Source organism: Emydura macquarii, unplaced genomic scaffold (genome assembly GCF_026122565.2).
Source record: "Emydura macquarii macquarii isolate MOO-44397 ecotype Brisbane River unplaced genomic scaffold, CSIRO-AGI_Emac_v2 contig_2975, whole genome shotgun sequence".
Taxonomy (NCBI): domain Eukaryota; kingdom Metazoa; phylum Chordata; order Testudines; family Chelidae; genus Emydura; species Emydura macquarii.
The window spans coordinates 701,756-720,148 of record NW_027133112.1 but is presented as its reverse complement, the minus strand read 5'-3'; the positions used below and the strand labels follow the sequence as shown (position 1 = coordinate 720,148).

At 39.2% G+C, this 18,393-nt stretch overlaps 1 protein-coding gene across 1 annotated transcript in view; it reads right to left on the bottom strand.

Moving 5' to 3' along the window:
- The window catches only part of EPB41L4B (erythrocyte membrane protein band 4.1 like 4B), a 248,903-nt gene that overhangs the window by 68,320 nt on the left and 162,190 nt on the right, over window positions 1-18,393 (bottom strand). Inside the window, exons 17-18 of the mRNA XM_067569955.1 lie at window positions 14,696-14,814; window positions 4,349-4,474 (exon numbers count right to left, since the gene is read on the bottom strand). Of these exons, the coding sequence (XP_067426056.1) occupies window positions 4,349-4,474; window positions 14,696-14,814 (245 nt within the window). The remainder of the gene's footprint in view (window positions 1-4,348; window positions 4,475-14,695; window positions 14,815-18,393) is intronic.

The following is an 18,393-nucleotide window of genomic DNA, read 5'->3' as shown; positions in this document are numbered from 1 at the left end:
CTACTGCTCACTCTTAAATGAGCATTCTTTAAAAAAAGATGCCTGAAGATTTCCAGTACTTGCAGCTCCCCTGGTGCTTAATTACAAAGGAACTGTGATATGAAGTCCGTCTGCTGAAAAATGTTGGATCCCCATCATGGCGTTCGAAGGGTTTGTTGTGAAATATTGCTAGTTTATTATCGAAATGCAAACACTGTAATGAGTGTTCAGTGAAACCCACAGCCTAAATTTCTACAATTTGTGTGGGTTCATCAAATTTGTCACCAGTTATCTCAGTTAACATGTGCATCCGTCTACTCTTATGTACTTCACCACACCTTGCAACTTGATTCTCAAACTAACGTTTCTGTATGGAAACATTTCTCTCTTCACTGAATAAATAAACTCATTCATGTTAGTTCCCTGCTGGTCCAGAATTCTAAAATGTATGCAGAACTGAGAGTAATCTGTATCATAAACATTTATGTTTTACATCTCTAATTCAGAGTCACAGCTTTGAGGAAGGGTAAAAAAGTGCCATACAAGAAAGAAATAAGCAGCTCTTCTGCATAACTCCAGAATGAACTCCTTTCAGCTCCTATTTCAAATTACATTGTATAACTTTCCCCCACTACTTACGTTTGAAATTGCAGAGATTGGAACTATGTATTTCAGTGTTTCTAAGGCACCTATCCCCATGGCACCTAAGTTGCTATGAATATAATGATCTGAATGAATCAAAAATCGGTATTTCCATCCCAAAACTCTTTCTCCTCTCTTGCATCCCCTACATAACCCCACTTCCCTCCCACACACTCCATTGTCAGGAACTACATATTTTGCTAACAAACAGCTTCTTGTTCTACTGATTACGAACAACAGTTAAATAGGTATTCTGGATAAGTGGCATGTTTTTAAAGGCACCTCTGGTATCGGTTCCAGCAGTGTCCCATTAGTGCAACTGTTTTGCTGATACTTCTGCTATTAACTGGCCAATGCAGATCTTCAGCAAAATTTTCTGAAGTACAGTACATTGATAGGGAGCTCAGAAAGACAAAGAACCTTTCAGAACTTTTAAAAACCCAAATCTGATAGGTGTCAAACTCAGACTTTTAAAAATATTTCACTTTAGATAAAGAGTGCATGTGTGCATGTGACAGAGAGACCAGTTCTGTTCTTTCTGCTTCTAGGGTAAAGAACTTTTCACCTGCATGTGATGTTATGTAATAAACAGGGAGAAGTGGCATATGCTGTAGATGACAAAGACAGGCTGCTCTTGCTTGAAATCTTTGTATAGTGCTGTAAATTTGTTCGGTGCTTTACAGAACATAGATGAGATATATTCGCTGCCCCAAAGAGCTGACAATCAAAATAAGAGATGACATAGGACAACAGATCAAAAGTAGGAAGGCACTGGGGTTTGCTAATGATGAGAAGGGAGGAGATGCGACCTCCTGAAGATGTGGGATTCTAAAAGGGTTTGGAAGGCGATGGGAAGGTGTGTGGCACAGGAGGCAAGGGATATGGTTTGAAGTTTACTGGACAGTATGATAGATGGGATGAAGCCAAGAATAAGAATAGGAGACAGAGAGGAGTAAGAACAGACGCTTGGGAAGTACACAGGGAGCTGAAAGGGCAAGTCTGCTCTCCAAAGCAGTCTGCAACCAAGAAAAGCTCACTTCCCCCCTGCTCACTGAAAGGATTCTCTAGGGGGGCCCGGGAGGTGCAACCTTGGTTTTCACCTCAAAGAGATCAAAGTTACCTGTAGAAAGGTGGAGAGGGGAACCATTGCTGCACACAGCACTGGGCTGGCTGGCATATTGGGTAATCAATCTGTGCTCCCCTCTTCGGGGCCACCTGACTGCTGCCCTCCTGACTCTACTTCCCTACCCCCACTATCCCTTCGGGAGGGAAGAAGCAGCCAGTCTTGTCTCTCCCTGGTTAAGTGGGAATTTCAGAGATCATGCAACACTCAGCCCACTTTCCCTTCTCCTAGCAGCAGAACAAAGGACCAATGGGAAAGTATAGAGATACAGTGGGCAGGTAGCTTTTCAGGGAGAAGGAGGTGAGATAACAGGAGCCATTTTATTACATGTCAGACAGACAACATATTCCCCAGCAGCACCTCCCCTCCCCCTCCATGCTGGCTTTGATCTCTAGGTTATGGAGGACTTGCTTCTCTCTAGCTCCCCCTGGATGGGAAGATTCCACCACTGCAGATCTTCATTGTGTTTACATTGCCCTCATTACCCCCAATTGCATCTGTTCACTTCACAATCTTTAATTATCTTCATAAAAGCCCTGTGCAGCAGGGAAGTACTATTATCATTACCATTTTATAGACAGGGAAAACTGAGGCAGAGAGACACTTCCCCAAAGTCACGCAGGGAACTGTGGCAGAGCAGAAAATTGAACCTGGGTTTCCTCAGACAAAGGCAACGTCCTAACCACTGGACTGTCTTTCTTAGGCAACTGTTGCTATATGTGTTTCAAGCTGCACTATGTCTATAGTCTTCAGCAGCACGTGCTAATTCCCTTCTGTATAGAATTTCATAAGAAGATCTGTCATGAGGCCTGGAACGTGGATGCATATTTAATCCACACTGAGTGCTAAAGTGTTTGAGGAATATGTGTCTACATTAAGAAAAGATTGGCACACTTCCTTTGTCCTCTGATACCCACTTACAACATAACTACAGTAAAAGAACATATTTAGTAGATGTATGTAAAAGCAACTCAGGATGATGTAACTTGGAAAGCCTCTGACTGGTGGATGGGGTGGCAGGTCAAGAGAGATGGAAGAGACATGTTTCACAACGAGTAATAATAAATAATAAATAATAAAATAATAATAATAATAATAAGAAGAATTATTTAGTATGAATATATCAGCACACACTGTTAGCATGCATATAACTACATCGTTGAACATGATGGTAAGCATACATGGAGAAAATGCAAATATAAGGTATGTGTGGCAACATTCTTGAGAAACAGATACAAATGCATGATGCATGCATGAAAATGGATGGCAAGAGTTGAGACACTCGGACAGTAAACATACTGTAATATAGCACAGTTGGCATAACATCAGACTCAGAGAAGACAGAGCTGTTTTTTAAAAACACATCACAAAATGTACACTGCCTGCTCTTGAAATATCTAGCAGGCAGAATAACCAAGGTTTAGCTGTCTTACACTTCCATGCCTCTAACTGCATGAGCTACCATTTAACTCTCAGCTGAAAATTCTGCCAAGGAATAACAAAGAGACATGCACAAAGATGGTTGTTACAAGAAAATTCTTTGGAGGGCAAGTTGACCTGACATGTTTGTGTCAAAAGAAACAAAGTAATGGAAGTAGTAAAATAATGTGTATCCAAAGGAGATTAATACACACAACAAAGTTACAGAAGTAAATAATGACAGGATTTAACAACTCTCTTCCCTTTGAGTTTCTTTTCTTTCTTTCTTGTTAGGAAAGGTGACATCATCCTTATTTCACTAACTATGTTCCAAAAGAATTACATAGAAATATTCTAGGTTTCAAGGAAGTTTACCTTCAATAGAAGAAATAATATCATTACACTCATGCCATCTATTTGTTACCTAGCTGAAAATAGCTATGTCATATGGGTATATCTCGGTATTTATGTAACACAATTAATTGATTGTGAATCTACCCATGAAAACTCTGCGATTTGAAATAAGTTAATGGATCGTGAATGTTTTGAATGGATAATTGGAAAAAACAAATGAGAACAAAAATACATAGTGTAACATTTTCACACCTGTGTGCCTAAAGTTAATCTCTGTAATCAATATTTAGGCATCCAGATATGACCTTCACTATTTATAAATCACAGTTTCCATGCCAGGTGAAGACCAAAATACAATATATAACCAAAAACAAAAAATGAATGTTCAGCAAAATTCCAAATTGCTCTATGAACAGAAAAAGCGAAAGGCTTTAGGGTTTGAAGGGATGAAGGACAGTGAATCAACCAAGCCACACTTCATCTGCTCAACTCCTGCTTTGTTCCCAACCTTTTGGCAATATAGCATTATTAGGCCTGAAAGCTCACAATTTCAGATATAGCCAAAAAAGTACTGATGAATAGCAGATGGTCCAGAAAAAAATGAAGTCTGTAGACCATCCTGAAATTACAGAGAGTAGCTAGAAGTTCTGATAGCCTATGGAAACATTTTAGAGAAATGTATGTCATTTTGGATATCTAAGGGAGATCAGACAACACTCTCCAAGGAAATGGGCAGACTCTGGAAAATATGGAGTGATTTCACATGAAACACCATGTCCTCCATAGCATTAGAAAGGGAAATATATAGGGTAAATGAAAAGGTGTACACACCTGGGCACCCACTCTAAAAGCAGCTTCTACTTGAGCTTTAAGGATGTTACATTTCATATGATCGGGTACAGAGGAAGGCGACACTGGGGGATGAAGACTTTTTTCAGAAACTTTCTTGTCTTCACCCTGTAGTTTACATAAAAGATAACATGGCAATATATATTAGAGAAAGAGATGATATGATTTACCACAATTATCAGGTTAAATTTTACTTCTAACAACCAGTTTTAATGACATTTAGTAAAGTTTCCAAGTTCATAACTGGATACAAATGTTTAACAAGAACAAATTATTCAAAAGACTTAACTTTAATCTATTACCAAGATAATAAAGGCCTTCAGGGAAGTGGGATACCACTGGGTATTAGAGCGATGTACAGTGCTAATATGGGGAAATAGCGAGGATCTGGAGTGGGTTGTCCTCAAGATCATTTGCACACCTGAAATTATATTGAAAAAGCAAAATATTCCACAGAAAGGGAAATGGGGTTGTGGGAGAAAAGGACACAGGCTCAATGATCAGTTATACTAAAGCTCTTTTATATCACTCTGACAGTGTAAAGGGGCCTGGAAATGAATGCAAAATGTAATTTACACCCACTATAAGGCCTCTTTACCCTGCCAATGAGGTGTAAAGGGACCTTAGTATAACTAAGAATCAGGCTCTCAATCTTTGCTTTCCTCTCCCTCTGAATTCTTCTGCCTGAAAGAGCAGAAAAATCCAATGAGCTTAACACACACACAGTGATTCCTATTTCCCTTGATTCTCAGGTATGGCTACATGGCAATTAAAAACCTGCAGCTAGCCTGTGCCAACTGAATTGGGCTAACGATCTGTTTAGTTGCAGTGTAGATATTTGGGCTTGGGCTAGAACCCAAACTCTAGGATCTTGCAAAGTGATTGTGACCAAATGCAACTGTGTTTTCACACCCGTAATAATCTTTGTACAAAATATGCTTTGTGAGGTATCATTTGAAAACTAATCACTTGCTGGTCCATAATATCATAGTGAAACATATGTAGAACCATATGTAAAGGTCTGAACATAAACTATACCTGGAATGTGTTTACCAGACAAGTTTGGGAAGGGGGTAAAATCCTGTTTCTCAAAAACAAAGGACAAGCTGATGCCTCTAGTTAGGTGTCATCAAAGTTGATTGGCAATCACTGGTGGAGTGGCCATTCTCTGGCAGCGAAGTGGGGGGGGGGGGCAGGAACAGATCGATTTGCATTTTAACAAACAGTAACATGGAACCTCTTCCCTGACAAGAGTTCATATCTCCATCCTTGCAGGTGGAAGGAACTTTGTCTAGGGGTAACCCACATGGAAATGGATTTCAAAGGATTACTGGACTATAAAGGTGAGGGACAAAAACACCCCAGGTATTCTCTCTCTTTCTCTCTCTCTCAGCTGAGAAGACTAAGAAACTAGACCATTGGAGGTTGGGAGGGGTTCTGACCTGAGAATTTGGTCAGGCCTGTGCTGGGAATGTCTGGTAAGAATTTCACCTTGAAGCAAGTCTAGCGTGTTGTTTTAGCATTGGAAAGCATTTTATTTTTATTTCTCTTGTAACCACTTCTGACTTGAATGCTTTATACTTGTACTCACTTAACAGCTCTCTTTTTGTAGTTAAATAAACTTGTTTTATTCTTTAATCAAAACTAATACAGAGTTGTGTTTAAACTGAATTTTTTGGTAACTCCAATTGAAGTAGCAAATGGTTCTACATTGACCCCTTACTGGGGCAACAAACCTCTAATATTTAGGACTGTTTAGGAGAGGGCCGGACAGTGCAGAACACACGGTTTTGGGGGAAAGTCTGGGTCTGGGAGTGTGTTGGGGTCACCCTGCAACTGGTAGCCGAGGCTGGTGGAAGCCATAGTGTGATTGGAGTGTACTGACAAGCTGCAGCTACACACAGACGCTCACGGTGTGACCTGCATGTTGTTTGGCTGTTTGTAAGGGGCACAGGTTGGGCACTACAGCAGCAAAGCATTATGAGGCACCTTAAGTTGTAGATCAGGTAGGGACACAACCCCTCACTAGTCTGGATTGCACCCCAGAATGTGATAGTGGGAGGGTCCCAGAGCTCAGGCTGAACATTTACACTGCAATTACACAGCCTCTGAGCCCAAGTCCCATGAGCTGGCATTGGCCAGTCGCAGGTGTCCAATTGCAGCATAGACATATAGGACAGCATAACTCCTCTTTGCACAAAGAAGGGTAATTCTCCAGTTCTGGATCTGAGAAATCCAAAGTAGAACAGGTTCTTCTTACAGGAATAGTTTGATGTCCTATTCAAAGTGACCGAAAGATTTTTTTTTTTTTTGGCCTGGAATAAACTTTAGAAGAAAGCAAACAAGAACCCACAGAAGTTCCCACATGCAAACACTGCCCTTGCAGAAATCAAAAGTCCCCAGTCTCCCTCCTAATATAGCAATACTTAACTTAAAGCAATTGAGTGGGGATGGGACCAACCTTGTCAACACAGGTCCTCAAATCAGCAGGCCATGATTATTTACAAGTTTTAAAGGAAGAATCAGACAATGGAATAGCAAGAGTTAACTCTGAGTTCCCCTCATCTTGCTGAAAACTAGGTGTGAATGGTGACCCCAATTCTTCATTATTTTGACCATTGCATAATCATTTTCGCCTGTGCAGTGTGAGCGTGAAATGTTACCACTCTCATTTGATTGAGTTTCACACCCACTTTATACAGCCTTTGTCCACATGTAAAAAATGTATACAGGGTACAAGGCAGTAGCAAATCAGGCCTAATATATGTCCTCAGTTCACCTTTGGCAAGTGTATTCTGAGATGCAGCAGGTCATTTTGTACATCACCGAAATTATTCTGCCCTTAGCCTCAAAAGTCTTGTGTGTGTTTGTTTATTTCACCAAGACCTACACCCCCAACAGTTTATGGCCACCAAAACCTTGCATGCTCATTTCATTGATCCAAAAACAGTCACATACAATATGGGATGCCAAGAATGTGGCGAAACTTTCTAGGAGCAGAACAACTCTATCTTGTGATTATATTGCCTTCTGCAATTGTTTTGTGAACACTCTGAAAGACTTTGCTTACACATAGAAAATATTATGCAGTTTCAATGGGGATTTAGCAATGTTGGTGCAGTTGCCTTGTGAACCCAAACTATTGTGGCTTCCAGCTATGCTTTTGAATGACTGACTATTATAATTTTATCCACCCTGATTTATTTATTTATTGATCGACTGTATTTGGCATGATTGTTAATCAGTCCTGAACCTCTGTTTTCTGAGCCATATCCACAACTGTTAATGGAAAAAACACTTGCACATTTCACTTTGTCCCTTTGGCTTTTATCCTATGAAAAAATACCTGAAACAAAAAATACCGCTTCTAACTGGAGCAACATAGTGAATTGTAGTTTTCTATTGAACTTCACACAAATGTAATATAGGACACAGGAATTTTAATAATCTTTACCAAAAAATTCAACTGAAACACTCATTCACTAACATGGCTTTGCTGGGCTTCCCACTGGCACTCGTAAGTGGAGATACTATTTAGATAATTTGGAAAGACAAAATTAATGAGGAAAGTGAAACCACCTGACCAGCCAATTGTGTCATTAAGCAGATTTTCATTGCTTGAAGATGTTTAAATGCCGCTATCATCAGCAAGTTTACTTATATGCATACTGCTCTCTAAAGGGAATTCAAGCAGTCCACTGTAATATAATGATGGCTCTAAAAGCCATGTTAAAACCAATCTTTGTTTTAAGGCTTGAAACCAATTAGATGACATTATGATTTCAGTCACATTAGATTTACCCATTGTATTTCACTGTACAAACAAGGGCAAATGATACTTAAAGACTCAGCTGGCTTGTTTACATTCAAAACATTCCCACTCTCTGCAGTTCAGTAGCCAGTAGCTGTGTCTATGTTATCCAATGTAACCTTACGGAGACAGGATTGTGGCCTGGTCTTCTGTCCCTGAGCAGGCCAACTGAATCGTGGGTCAAAGCAAGAGTGGGCGAGCAGCCTCTCTTGAGTATGTCTACATGGCAATGAAAAACCCAGGGCATCACATCTCAGAACCTGGGTCAGCAGACTCGGGCTCTAGCAGGCACAGACAGGAATAACTCTGAACTTAGATGTTCCTTGCAGGGGCTCCAGCCCAAGCCTGAACATCTACACTGCAATTTTATAGCCCCATGGCCTGAACCCTCTGAGTCTGAGTCAGTTGACCTGGATCAGCTGCAACCATGCCAAAGGTCTTTTATTACAGTGTAGACATACACTGTGGTGCTGATACTCCCTCTCTGCGCAAATGGGCAAAATTGGGCAATGGGTAGAGTCTTGGCTCTGCCCAACTCACGTCACTGATTCCCAACACACTGGTCAGCAGAGCTGAGCTGGGGCAAAGAAGTAACCTGTTGCTGCTATAGTAGCAGTTCCAGCAAAAGGGAATCCTGCCTGTGATGTACAGCTGCTTTACTTAGGTCAGCTAATGTGACAATCTAACCCATAGCTTCTGACTTCAAAATACATTCTGAAACTTCGAAATTGTCTGTCAATCTGCATGAGCGATGACAGATCTTTCTGCTATGAAATAGCACCTTCAAGGCTAACAATTCCTGTACTCAAGTAGTATCACTGCATCACTTGATGGTTGCCTGTTCTGTTCATTCCCTTTGAAGCACCTGGCATTGGCCACAGTCGGAAGACAGGATACTGGGCTAGATAAACCATTGGTCTGTCCCAGTATGGCCGTTCTTATGTTCTTAATTGTTTAACCAAAAATATCATACCAATTATATACGGTATCAAAGAACTGCCTCTTTGTATCTCCATGCTGCAAATAGACATGTTTCATTGTAACAAGGTATCTTCTCAATACTTCAGATTACAACACTTTTAGGCATCTGTTTCAGATCATAATGGTTCTTTCAGGATGCGTCAAAGGAAACGGAAACTCAGTAGACTTCCACTCTCCTCTAAGCATCCTTTAAGCCTAACTTAACTAATTAAAACAATGATGCCCGGTAGCAAAAACAAAGGAAGGAGATTAATGAAACAATCAGTTTTTTGCTGTTATTGGAATGCTTTTTTATTGCTTTTTTCTTTTCATATTAGTGAAATTCTGGCTGCAATGAAGTCAACGGGAGTTTTGCTGTTGACGTCAATGGGTACATCTATACTGTAAAAAAAAGATGCGTGGCACAGTTGCAACTGGCCTGGGTCAGCTGACTTTGGCTTGGGGCCATAAATTAAGGCCCATGAGCCCAAGTCAGCTGACCTGAGCCAGCCAAAGGTCTTTTATTGTTGTGTAGACATACCCAATTGTAGGCCTGGCTTGACATGAGTAATTGGACATGGGCGAGGCCTCATTTCTTGGGAGATAGGATTAGGGAGGTAAATGGATTAGCAGACTAGAAACAGAATATCTGTACTAGCTAACATAAGGGGAAACACACAGGGAACCATTTACAGTGTACAAGATAACAATGGACAAAATAAGGTTGGAACATAAAATGAGATAAAGAGTAAATCATGTACGGCTGTGCAGGGTTTGGTTCCTAGAAAGTGACCAAGCCAATCCAAAACATGTGAGGCAATGTACAGTAAATGCAATGTAATGTGTAAATGTATACAAAGGAAGCAGTTTGCTGTGTAACTTTGGATGTGTGTTATGTCCTATACCCACCCCCTATGCTTGAGTCTGAACACTTGAACCAGTGCAGCTTTGCTGTATGCCAGATAAAGGAACCTGGTGTGAGATGACTGAGTCGAACTGAGTTCTTGGGGAACTAAGTGGAAGAGGTCTCAGGGAAACCCCAACGGCAATGGGGCCAAGATTCCACCCATCTATAATTTAAAAAAAATAATAAAAAAGTCTACATAAAAATAAGATTACACTTCTCACTTAAAGCATATATTCAGTGTTATGGTTGCCATGCCATCCTGAGCTCATTCAATGGTATACACACAAGGACCAGTTCTGCCACCCTCAGTCACAATGCGTGGTGCCTTACTTCCTGAATAGTCTAATGAAAAGAAAAGGAGAGAGTCTGCTACTCATGGTGTAAGATACTACTTAGTGTCAGTAGGAATGGAAAAATCAAGGTTCTAGTATATGAAGTTATCCACTCTCCATAATACCGCTGCACTTTGGTATCCATTTCCCCAATATCTCTTTATTAAACTACAGTTATGATCAGAAAAGAGCTGGTAAAAATAGCATTTTAGTGCTGTAAATAAAGATACATTCTTTGTTTTCTCTAGTAATCATACTTGCTTAGTTTATGACAAAACACAATATTTAAAAACTATCAGCACTGCAGAAGCCCATATACTGCCGCTGCAGAAATGCATGCTGTACTTCACTCTATTTTGTCCTTATGCATAATAAACAAAATTGTCTGTTGTGTCTCCAGAACCCTTATAGCTTACAAGAATGAACGAAGCATAACGATAGCAGCTGCATTCAGACAATGTACCAGGTTGGCAGTTATTAAAATCCTGTTTTAATTTGTAAACTCGGCATTTTCAAAGTAGAAGTCATTAAAAAGGCATATAGAGATACTGTTTTGGCAACCCTTGTAAGTCTCATGATAGCTAGTGTTCTTCTGAAATCCTCAGCTGCTGGATTCATGTGATACATGAGACTATCAGCTCTCTCTCTCTTTTTTTTTTTTAAAAAGAAAAGTCATCATCTCGTTTAAAAATGTGATCTGACTGCATTCTAACGTGTCAGAAACCAAGAGACAAAGTGACCCCCAAATTTATTCTTAAAAAAAGAACCACAACTCATGATTTTCAAGACAGTCTCATGATTTCTGAATGGTTGGGTCTGGAAATACTAGAGACATATTACACAAAGATGCTATTTTTTTTAAGTCACTATAATAAATGCTTCCCTTTTGGGTAACTGATGACAGTTTAGTCTCCCATCAACAGCTCTATCAGTGCTATCAGTTAATACCGTGTCTTTACTTAGGTTTCATCATTGTTGCACTGATACAAAATCTGATTTTTTTCTGAAAAAGGGAAAAATAGGACAGCTGCAGGTAGCTTTCAGTGAATGGTATTTGGTAAAAGTGGGATGAGTAACCTCGGACTCATATTACATGTTGCCTGATATTGTTTTGTATTAATTTTTTATTATTGTGGTCTTATTGTTGTTTTGATCTTGTATTTCACTTTAAATTTAAGTGGATTCAATCCTTATTCCCTATTATGAAAGGTTCATATGTTGTCTGGAACCAAATAAGGATAAAATCGGAAACTTCTATGGTTTTACCCTTCCCCCAATTTATTTCTAATATGCGCCTTAGCCTACTAAGCTAATTTTTAATATGCTTATTTTCTGGATCCTCCTTAAGAGTAAAGGTGTATATCTTCACTAGGAAAAAAGGTGTTTTCTTAAATCATGTTAACTAACATGAGGTAAGAGCCTAGATAAGACAAGGCAGTTTGTAGTTTTCATATGAGTTAGCAGACCAAGGTAAAAACGGGGTTTATCAATCTGCTAACTACAAACTGCTTTGTCTTCTCTAGGTTCTTAACGCGTATCAGTTTCCACATGTTAACCAACACAAGTTAAGAACGCACCTTATTTTCTAGTGAAGACAAGGTCCAACTGAACAAATTCTGCTCCTTATTCAACACAGGTATGCAACAGATCATTCATTAACTGAACAGAGAAGAACCTCAGATACACTGACCTACTGTTTATCTTTTCTTACCAATCAGGTCACCTGCAATTGCAGTAGCTACAGGCTTTGTTGCCTTGCAAGGGACAGGCAGCTGCCCAGTTTTAGTGTAAGTGACATCACTGGTGAGCAGTCAGTACCTAATGGACTGCAGCAGGGAGGGATGGAAGAAGAGATGTTTACAAGGAAACAGAAACAGAGGAGAGAAAGGAAATTAAAGTATATTTATGCCTGCAATATTCCTCTTCACCCTGAAGGGCAAAGATAATCTCACTGGTGCCAAACAGACTGACAGGCATCTTGAAATTGATTTATGTTGCTCACCAAATGAACGGACAGTAATCACCATGCCAACTGGATTTGTCCTGTCCCTTTTCCTAAACCATTCTTCATTCTGATGAAATGGAGTTTGCTGTAGCAGACAATTAAATTAACTTCTAACCACTGAATCTAATTTGATCCAATTTTTTTTTTTGTATAAAATTCACCTTTGGTTGATACCAAGCATGACAAATTTCAGCCCCAAAGCAGTTTGCTTGAAAAAGAAATTAACAACTAGAAAAGAAAGGTTCACATGAGAGTTCATTTTAAAATATAAATTTAGATATTTTGAGGCCACAATGGGACCGTTGTGGTCATCTAGTCTGACTTTCTGAATAATATAGGCTATAGAACTGCACAAATTAATTCCTGCATTGAACCTAGTAACTTGTGGTTTGCAGCCAGCACATTATTTTTGTCCGTTATTTCTTTTTCCCTTACCCCATATTTGTCTTGTATATTTAGAATGTAAGCTCTTCAAGGCAGAAACTATTATATGTTTGTACAGCACCTAGCATAATGCCTGATCTTGATTGGCCCCCAAGGCACTACCTTAATAAATATGAACAATAGTAGTTGGCACACCTATTCAAAAGACATCTGACTTTAACTTAAAGACTTCAGGTGATGGATAATTTTCTTTGGTTATTCCAACGGCTAGTTACCCTCACTTAAAAATGTGTCTTATTTCCAGTTTGAGTATTTCTTATAATACTGTCAGAAAACATTTACTCAAAGCTGTTCTTTTTACTTTCCTCCCCTCCCCACAAAAAAGTGCCTGTTGTGAAAAAATTTGATTTTTTGTTGAAAAATACAAACACTCAAAACCAAAAAGGTTTTGATTTTCAACTGAAAACTCAAAACATGGCAGCTTTGGAAATGTCACCACAGAGCCACATGGAGTCTTGCCTCAAATTTCTGTTCTCTTGTATGGGCTGGGATCATTCACTGAACTTCATTGCCCATGATGCACCATGGACATGACTCTCATGTTGCACAACCTCCCCTTTCCAAGAGTGAAGGCGGTGGTGCATCATGGGAGATGAAGTTTGATTTGGGAAGTCAGCCTATAGCGGAGAATCAGCGTAAGAGGCACACAAACTACAATTCCCATGAAGCACAGTAGCAGCATATCTGAATTAACATGTTCTGTTTTTCAGTCAGAATATTTCAGATTTGATTTTTCACCAAGAAATCAAAATTTTTCCAAAGGGTGAAAAAGCCAAAACACACTTTTTCTGACCAGCTCTAATTTCTCACTTCTACTTTTAGCCATTGGAACTTGTTATGCCTTTGTCTACAAAACTAGGGGTCCCTCTAGTATTTGGTTTCTCCTCCTTGTGTATACTTCTAGATGGTAATCAAGATGCCTCTTAACCTTCTTTGCTTATACTTTGATGCTGTGCTGAAATAGCATTAATGTAGAAGCCTCTGTGTGAAATTAATAAAATCATTTAATTAGATTCCTCCTTGAACTGAGAGTCGGAAATCTTTCCAAACACAACTTCCTCTCTCAACCAGTTTACTCATTAAGGGCCTGATTTCCCATGTTTTGAACACAATGGAAACAGTCCTATTGACTTGAGTGCATTCAGGATTGATCCTTAAAGGGCCTGACGCTGCAAGACATGTCACATGCACAACTCATTTGGCTTCAACCAGAGTTCTGAAGTCAATAGCTATAGGATCAGGCACCAAGTTTTATGGTTCTATAATGTAAACCTATGCCAAAGGTAGTTCTAAACCATAACAAACTCTTCTTATGTGAAGAACCAATAATATTTTTCTTTCTTTCTGTTTTCCTTTCTTCCTTTAAAAAATTTTTTTTTAAATACACTTTTAGGCTACCTAGCTGACTAAATGGTCAAAGCTAAAAGAGAACAATGGCACGGTTAGGCTTTATCATAGTTTAAATAAAAGACCGTAAATCCTTTGTCATTTGATAGTGTTGAGCTCTATTCTTTCTTCCCATTCCTGCCTCCCCCCTCCCCACAACCTAGTGTAGTTCAGCTACCGTCCTGTAAATATTTCAAATACATAGAGTACATACACAGTGAACAATATACCTTGAAAGGAATGATGACAAATGAATGATATTATATAGAAAAATATATAAACATACACACACTAAGCCTTTTCCCCCTACTTTTAACTAATTGAATTTCAAAGGGAAAGTGGGAGGAAATATTTAAAGAACTATAAGGAAATGGTGGGAGATGATAAATAAGCCAAATGTTGGGTTGAATTAATGGTGACGTATCATCAGCTGTTGAATATCAAGTAACGAAGGAGCTCTTTGACATACACTACGATATTATACCTTGTTTATATTGATGTGTACAGCTGGCCAAGGTCCAACTACCTTCACTGTCTCCACTTCCATCTTCTTCAGATGGGCAGAAGTGTTATCATAAAGGAGGGGAAGTCCTGAGCTCAATTCTAAAAAGATGCCCAAAAGAAAGAAAGACAAAAAAATCTCAAGGAAAACTACAAGAGCATCGCAGATCAAAACACTCAGCTGCATTTCAAGAGATACTGTGAATGCTTTATATATCCTCTTTATTTTCTGTCATACCCTCTGAGAAGTTTTCAAATACATTTATTGGGTCATCTTCCATTTTCTATTTAGCAAACAGTTTTCTTCCAAATTCTAATGTGACTTAAACCAACTTTGGGCCAGAGTCTGAGTGTCTCAAGATGAGTAGCAACTCAGTCCATGAGTGTTCCCACTGACTCCACTGGTGCTACTTTGGATTAAGATGCCATATATGAGTAAGGGTATAAAAGTCTGGCTTTTTGGTTTCTGTAGCGGACTTTCTTCTTTGTACACCAATCTCTTTTAGGTTGCCATCAGGAATTTGTCCAGCTTATTCAACAGAGTTTTTTAATTAACCACTTCTGCAGAATGAAAAGAAAATATTTTTGAGAGAGCCTCCTGTAAATAATGACATTTTAAAACCCCTTGGGGATGAAGTGGCAGATATGAAAATTATTTAGAAATATAAAAATATTATTTGTTTTATTAAATGTCATTTAACGAATCCTTAACTTTTTCTGTATTTCCTTTTCCCAGTGATGCTAGTTACTAAGTAAAAGTAGTTTGGACCAATTCTTCAGACTCTAGGGGTCTGATCCAAAGCCCTTTGAAATCAATAGAAAGCCTCCCATTGACTTCTGTCTGGTTAAGATCAAGTTATTAAACAGTTCTAACGAGGATAAGTACTAATCATATGGGGCCTAATTCAACAACTGTTTAAGCATGATCTTAAATTCATCCCTACTCAGCAAAGCACACAAGCACATACCTAACTTTAAACACATGCTTAAGTGCTTTGCTGACTAAGGATGGCTAGCTGAATTGGAGACTTGGGTGTGAATCCAACTCCCACTGAAGTAAAGTCTTTCTGGTGACTGGGCCCCTGAGAGTAACTGTTTCCAGTTACTGGTCCAGGATTGGGCTCTTCCATCCCCGTTCTCTTGCTTGATACAATCAGTGATGAGACAGTCCAGCATGTCTGACATCACATTTTCTTCCACAGTGATAAACTAAGAAATCACACTGTAGTACTTAGTGAATAAATTAGTGCAGCTTCTTAGAAAAGCCAGAATGATTTTGTATAAAAAGATTCATTTGATGTTCCTGTTGGGAAAGAAAATACTGATAAAGTACATAATTTAAATGGGTTTAAGTCAAATATAATTTGTACAGTTTGTTACAGTGCACAACTGGTTCTTTACATTCATTTTTAAGGAGCTCCAGAAACCAAAACAGTTAATTTAGTGTTGTTTTCACTGTTTAACTTGCAAATAGTCTTACAAAACAAACCCATAAATAAATAAACCTACAAAAAAAGTCTTTACAGTGCAACGTTAAGTTTAAAAGAAAACAAATCTCTTAAAAAAAAAAAAAGGCAAAAAAACCTTTAAATGATTTGTTTGCTTAAAATGCAGTTGCACTCTGAAATTAATTCTGTTAAAATGACATAACATTCTAAGTTTATTGTCTCTTGCTGATTTCCATATAAAGTTTTTTTCTAACTGCTAACCTGGCCTGGGATCTGAGAGCCAAGCTGGGTCCTTTTCTTCTGACTCACCATCTCCTTTAAAAGTCTCTGCAGGATAAATTACATCCTCAGTGACACCTGCTCAACCCCATTATTTTCAAATCATGGCCACAGTGATCTCTGTACTGCTGTTCCAGCTGCCTTCACTGGGTTTGCACAATTATAGCTGACTGGTAACCACTATTAAATTTTTCTGATTATACGCACACAAGAATAGATTCCTGCTCCCTTTTTTTTAGCTGTGTTGGATCTGCAGGGTTAACAGCTGAATAGCATAGTAAAACTTAATTTTTGTCACTTAAATCAGCAGATGTGATTCTGAATACACACAGGAAGCAGATTCGCTGTTAAGAAAATGCCATCTCTCCATAGGTACTCTTTAGAAGAGAACTACACCTTAAACATAATAAATACTAATGAAATCTCTTGTTGAATTACCATCACCAAACATGTTCAAATTCTGAGCAGTTGGACGACACATTCATAACTAAACAACATTGAGAACCTGAAAAAACAAGCAAATTTTGACTAGTTTTGTTTTCTGTAACAAGTCCCAAGCTCTTTAGGTTCACTGACATATTCACAAACATTTAAAGAGAGCCAAGTTTGACTATTCGGTGCTCCCCAAGCTCACTCCTCATGTCTTGCAGCATAGGGTGGTGGAATTTTGTACTTGATTTAAAACCCTGTAAGATGAAAGAAGTGTTGATGATTTCAGCCTGGACACAGACCAGTCTGGATGGATTCTGTCTCACATGAACTCCAAAGTCAAAATTCAGAGATAAGTGAGTTTACATGATCTGAAACAAGCAAAAAAGGCAGAGGCCTCTGCAATTTCAAGAGACAGTCAGATTAAAGGTGTGACTGATGAGGTCCCATTTTCCTCACCTCCACTGATAAACCTACAGTATATTCTTCCATTAGTAGAAAAACCACAACATGCTTCCCCACACATCCCCACTCACTTTTGCACTCACATGCACACTGTTCCCTGGAGACACTCATCAACCTAGCCACCACCCTGTTCCTTGATGCACTTTCCTCACAGACACCCCAACTGTTCACTCTGCCTCTTTTCAGACACCAGTCCCCATGTCACTTCATTCCCTGGCAACATACACATCCCTACCACCATTTCCCTCCACTCCACACACGAGTTCTTCCTGTTGCACACTTGTCACCCTATATACTGTCCTTGACCTCTGGGAGAAAGCCAGAATGCTCCTTTTAGTTTCCTCCTGGGTAAGATGAGCCAGACCTATCACAAGACTCAATGTTCTTAGTTCAAATAATATAAGTAGGGATTTGAAGAATCCAATTTAAAAAAATTAGTCAGATACTAAATATCAATCCTGAAATTTCATTGGATTCTTAATTTGTAGTTGCCAATCAGCATTTGGGGGAAAATATTGCCAAATTTATTCCAGCAGTTTTAAAAGCCAAATCAATAAAATTCTGTGTCACAGGGTGACACTGGCCTTTTAAGACGGAGCAGGACCAGCATCCCTGTAGCTGGGCAACTGACCCCAGCTGAGCTTTAAAAAAAAAAAGAGAGGGCTTAGAAAGAGACACCCCCAGTGAAGGGGAGCCAAATGAGTCAGGCCAAGAGGCTGTCAGGAAATGTTCAGACAGAGAGAACGTGGGGCTTTCACTGCCTGGTCCCTGGGAACAGGGAGCCCTGGAGAGCTAGGACTGCCGGTGTCCTGAGAGAGGGGGCAGATGGAACCTGAGTACTAAAGTGGGAAAAAGCCCCTGGTAACAGAAGCCCTGGGTGAGTTGCTGTGACAGAATACATTCTTGAATTCTCATCCTACATACTATTGTAATAATCTTTTGTACAAAGTTTGTACGGTATCATTTGAAAACTCAATTTGCTGGTCAATAATGTCTTGATAAAATACGCGTGGCAACACTGCGTAAAGTTATAAGATTCCCCTGTATGATGTTATTAATG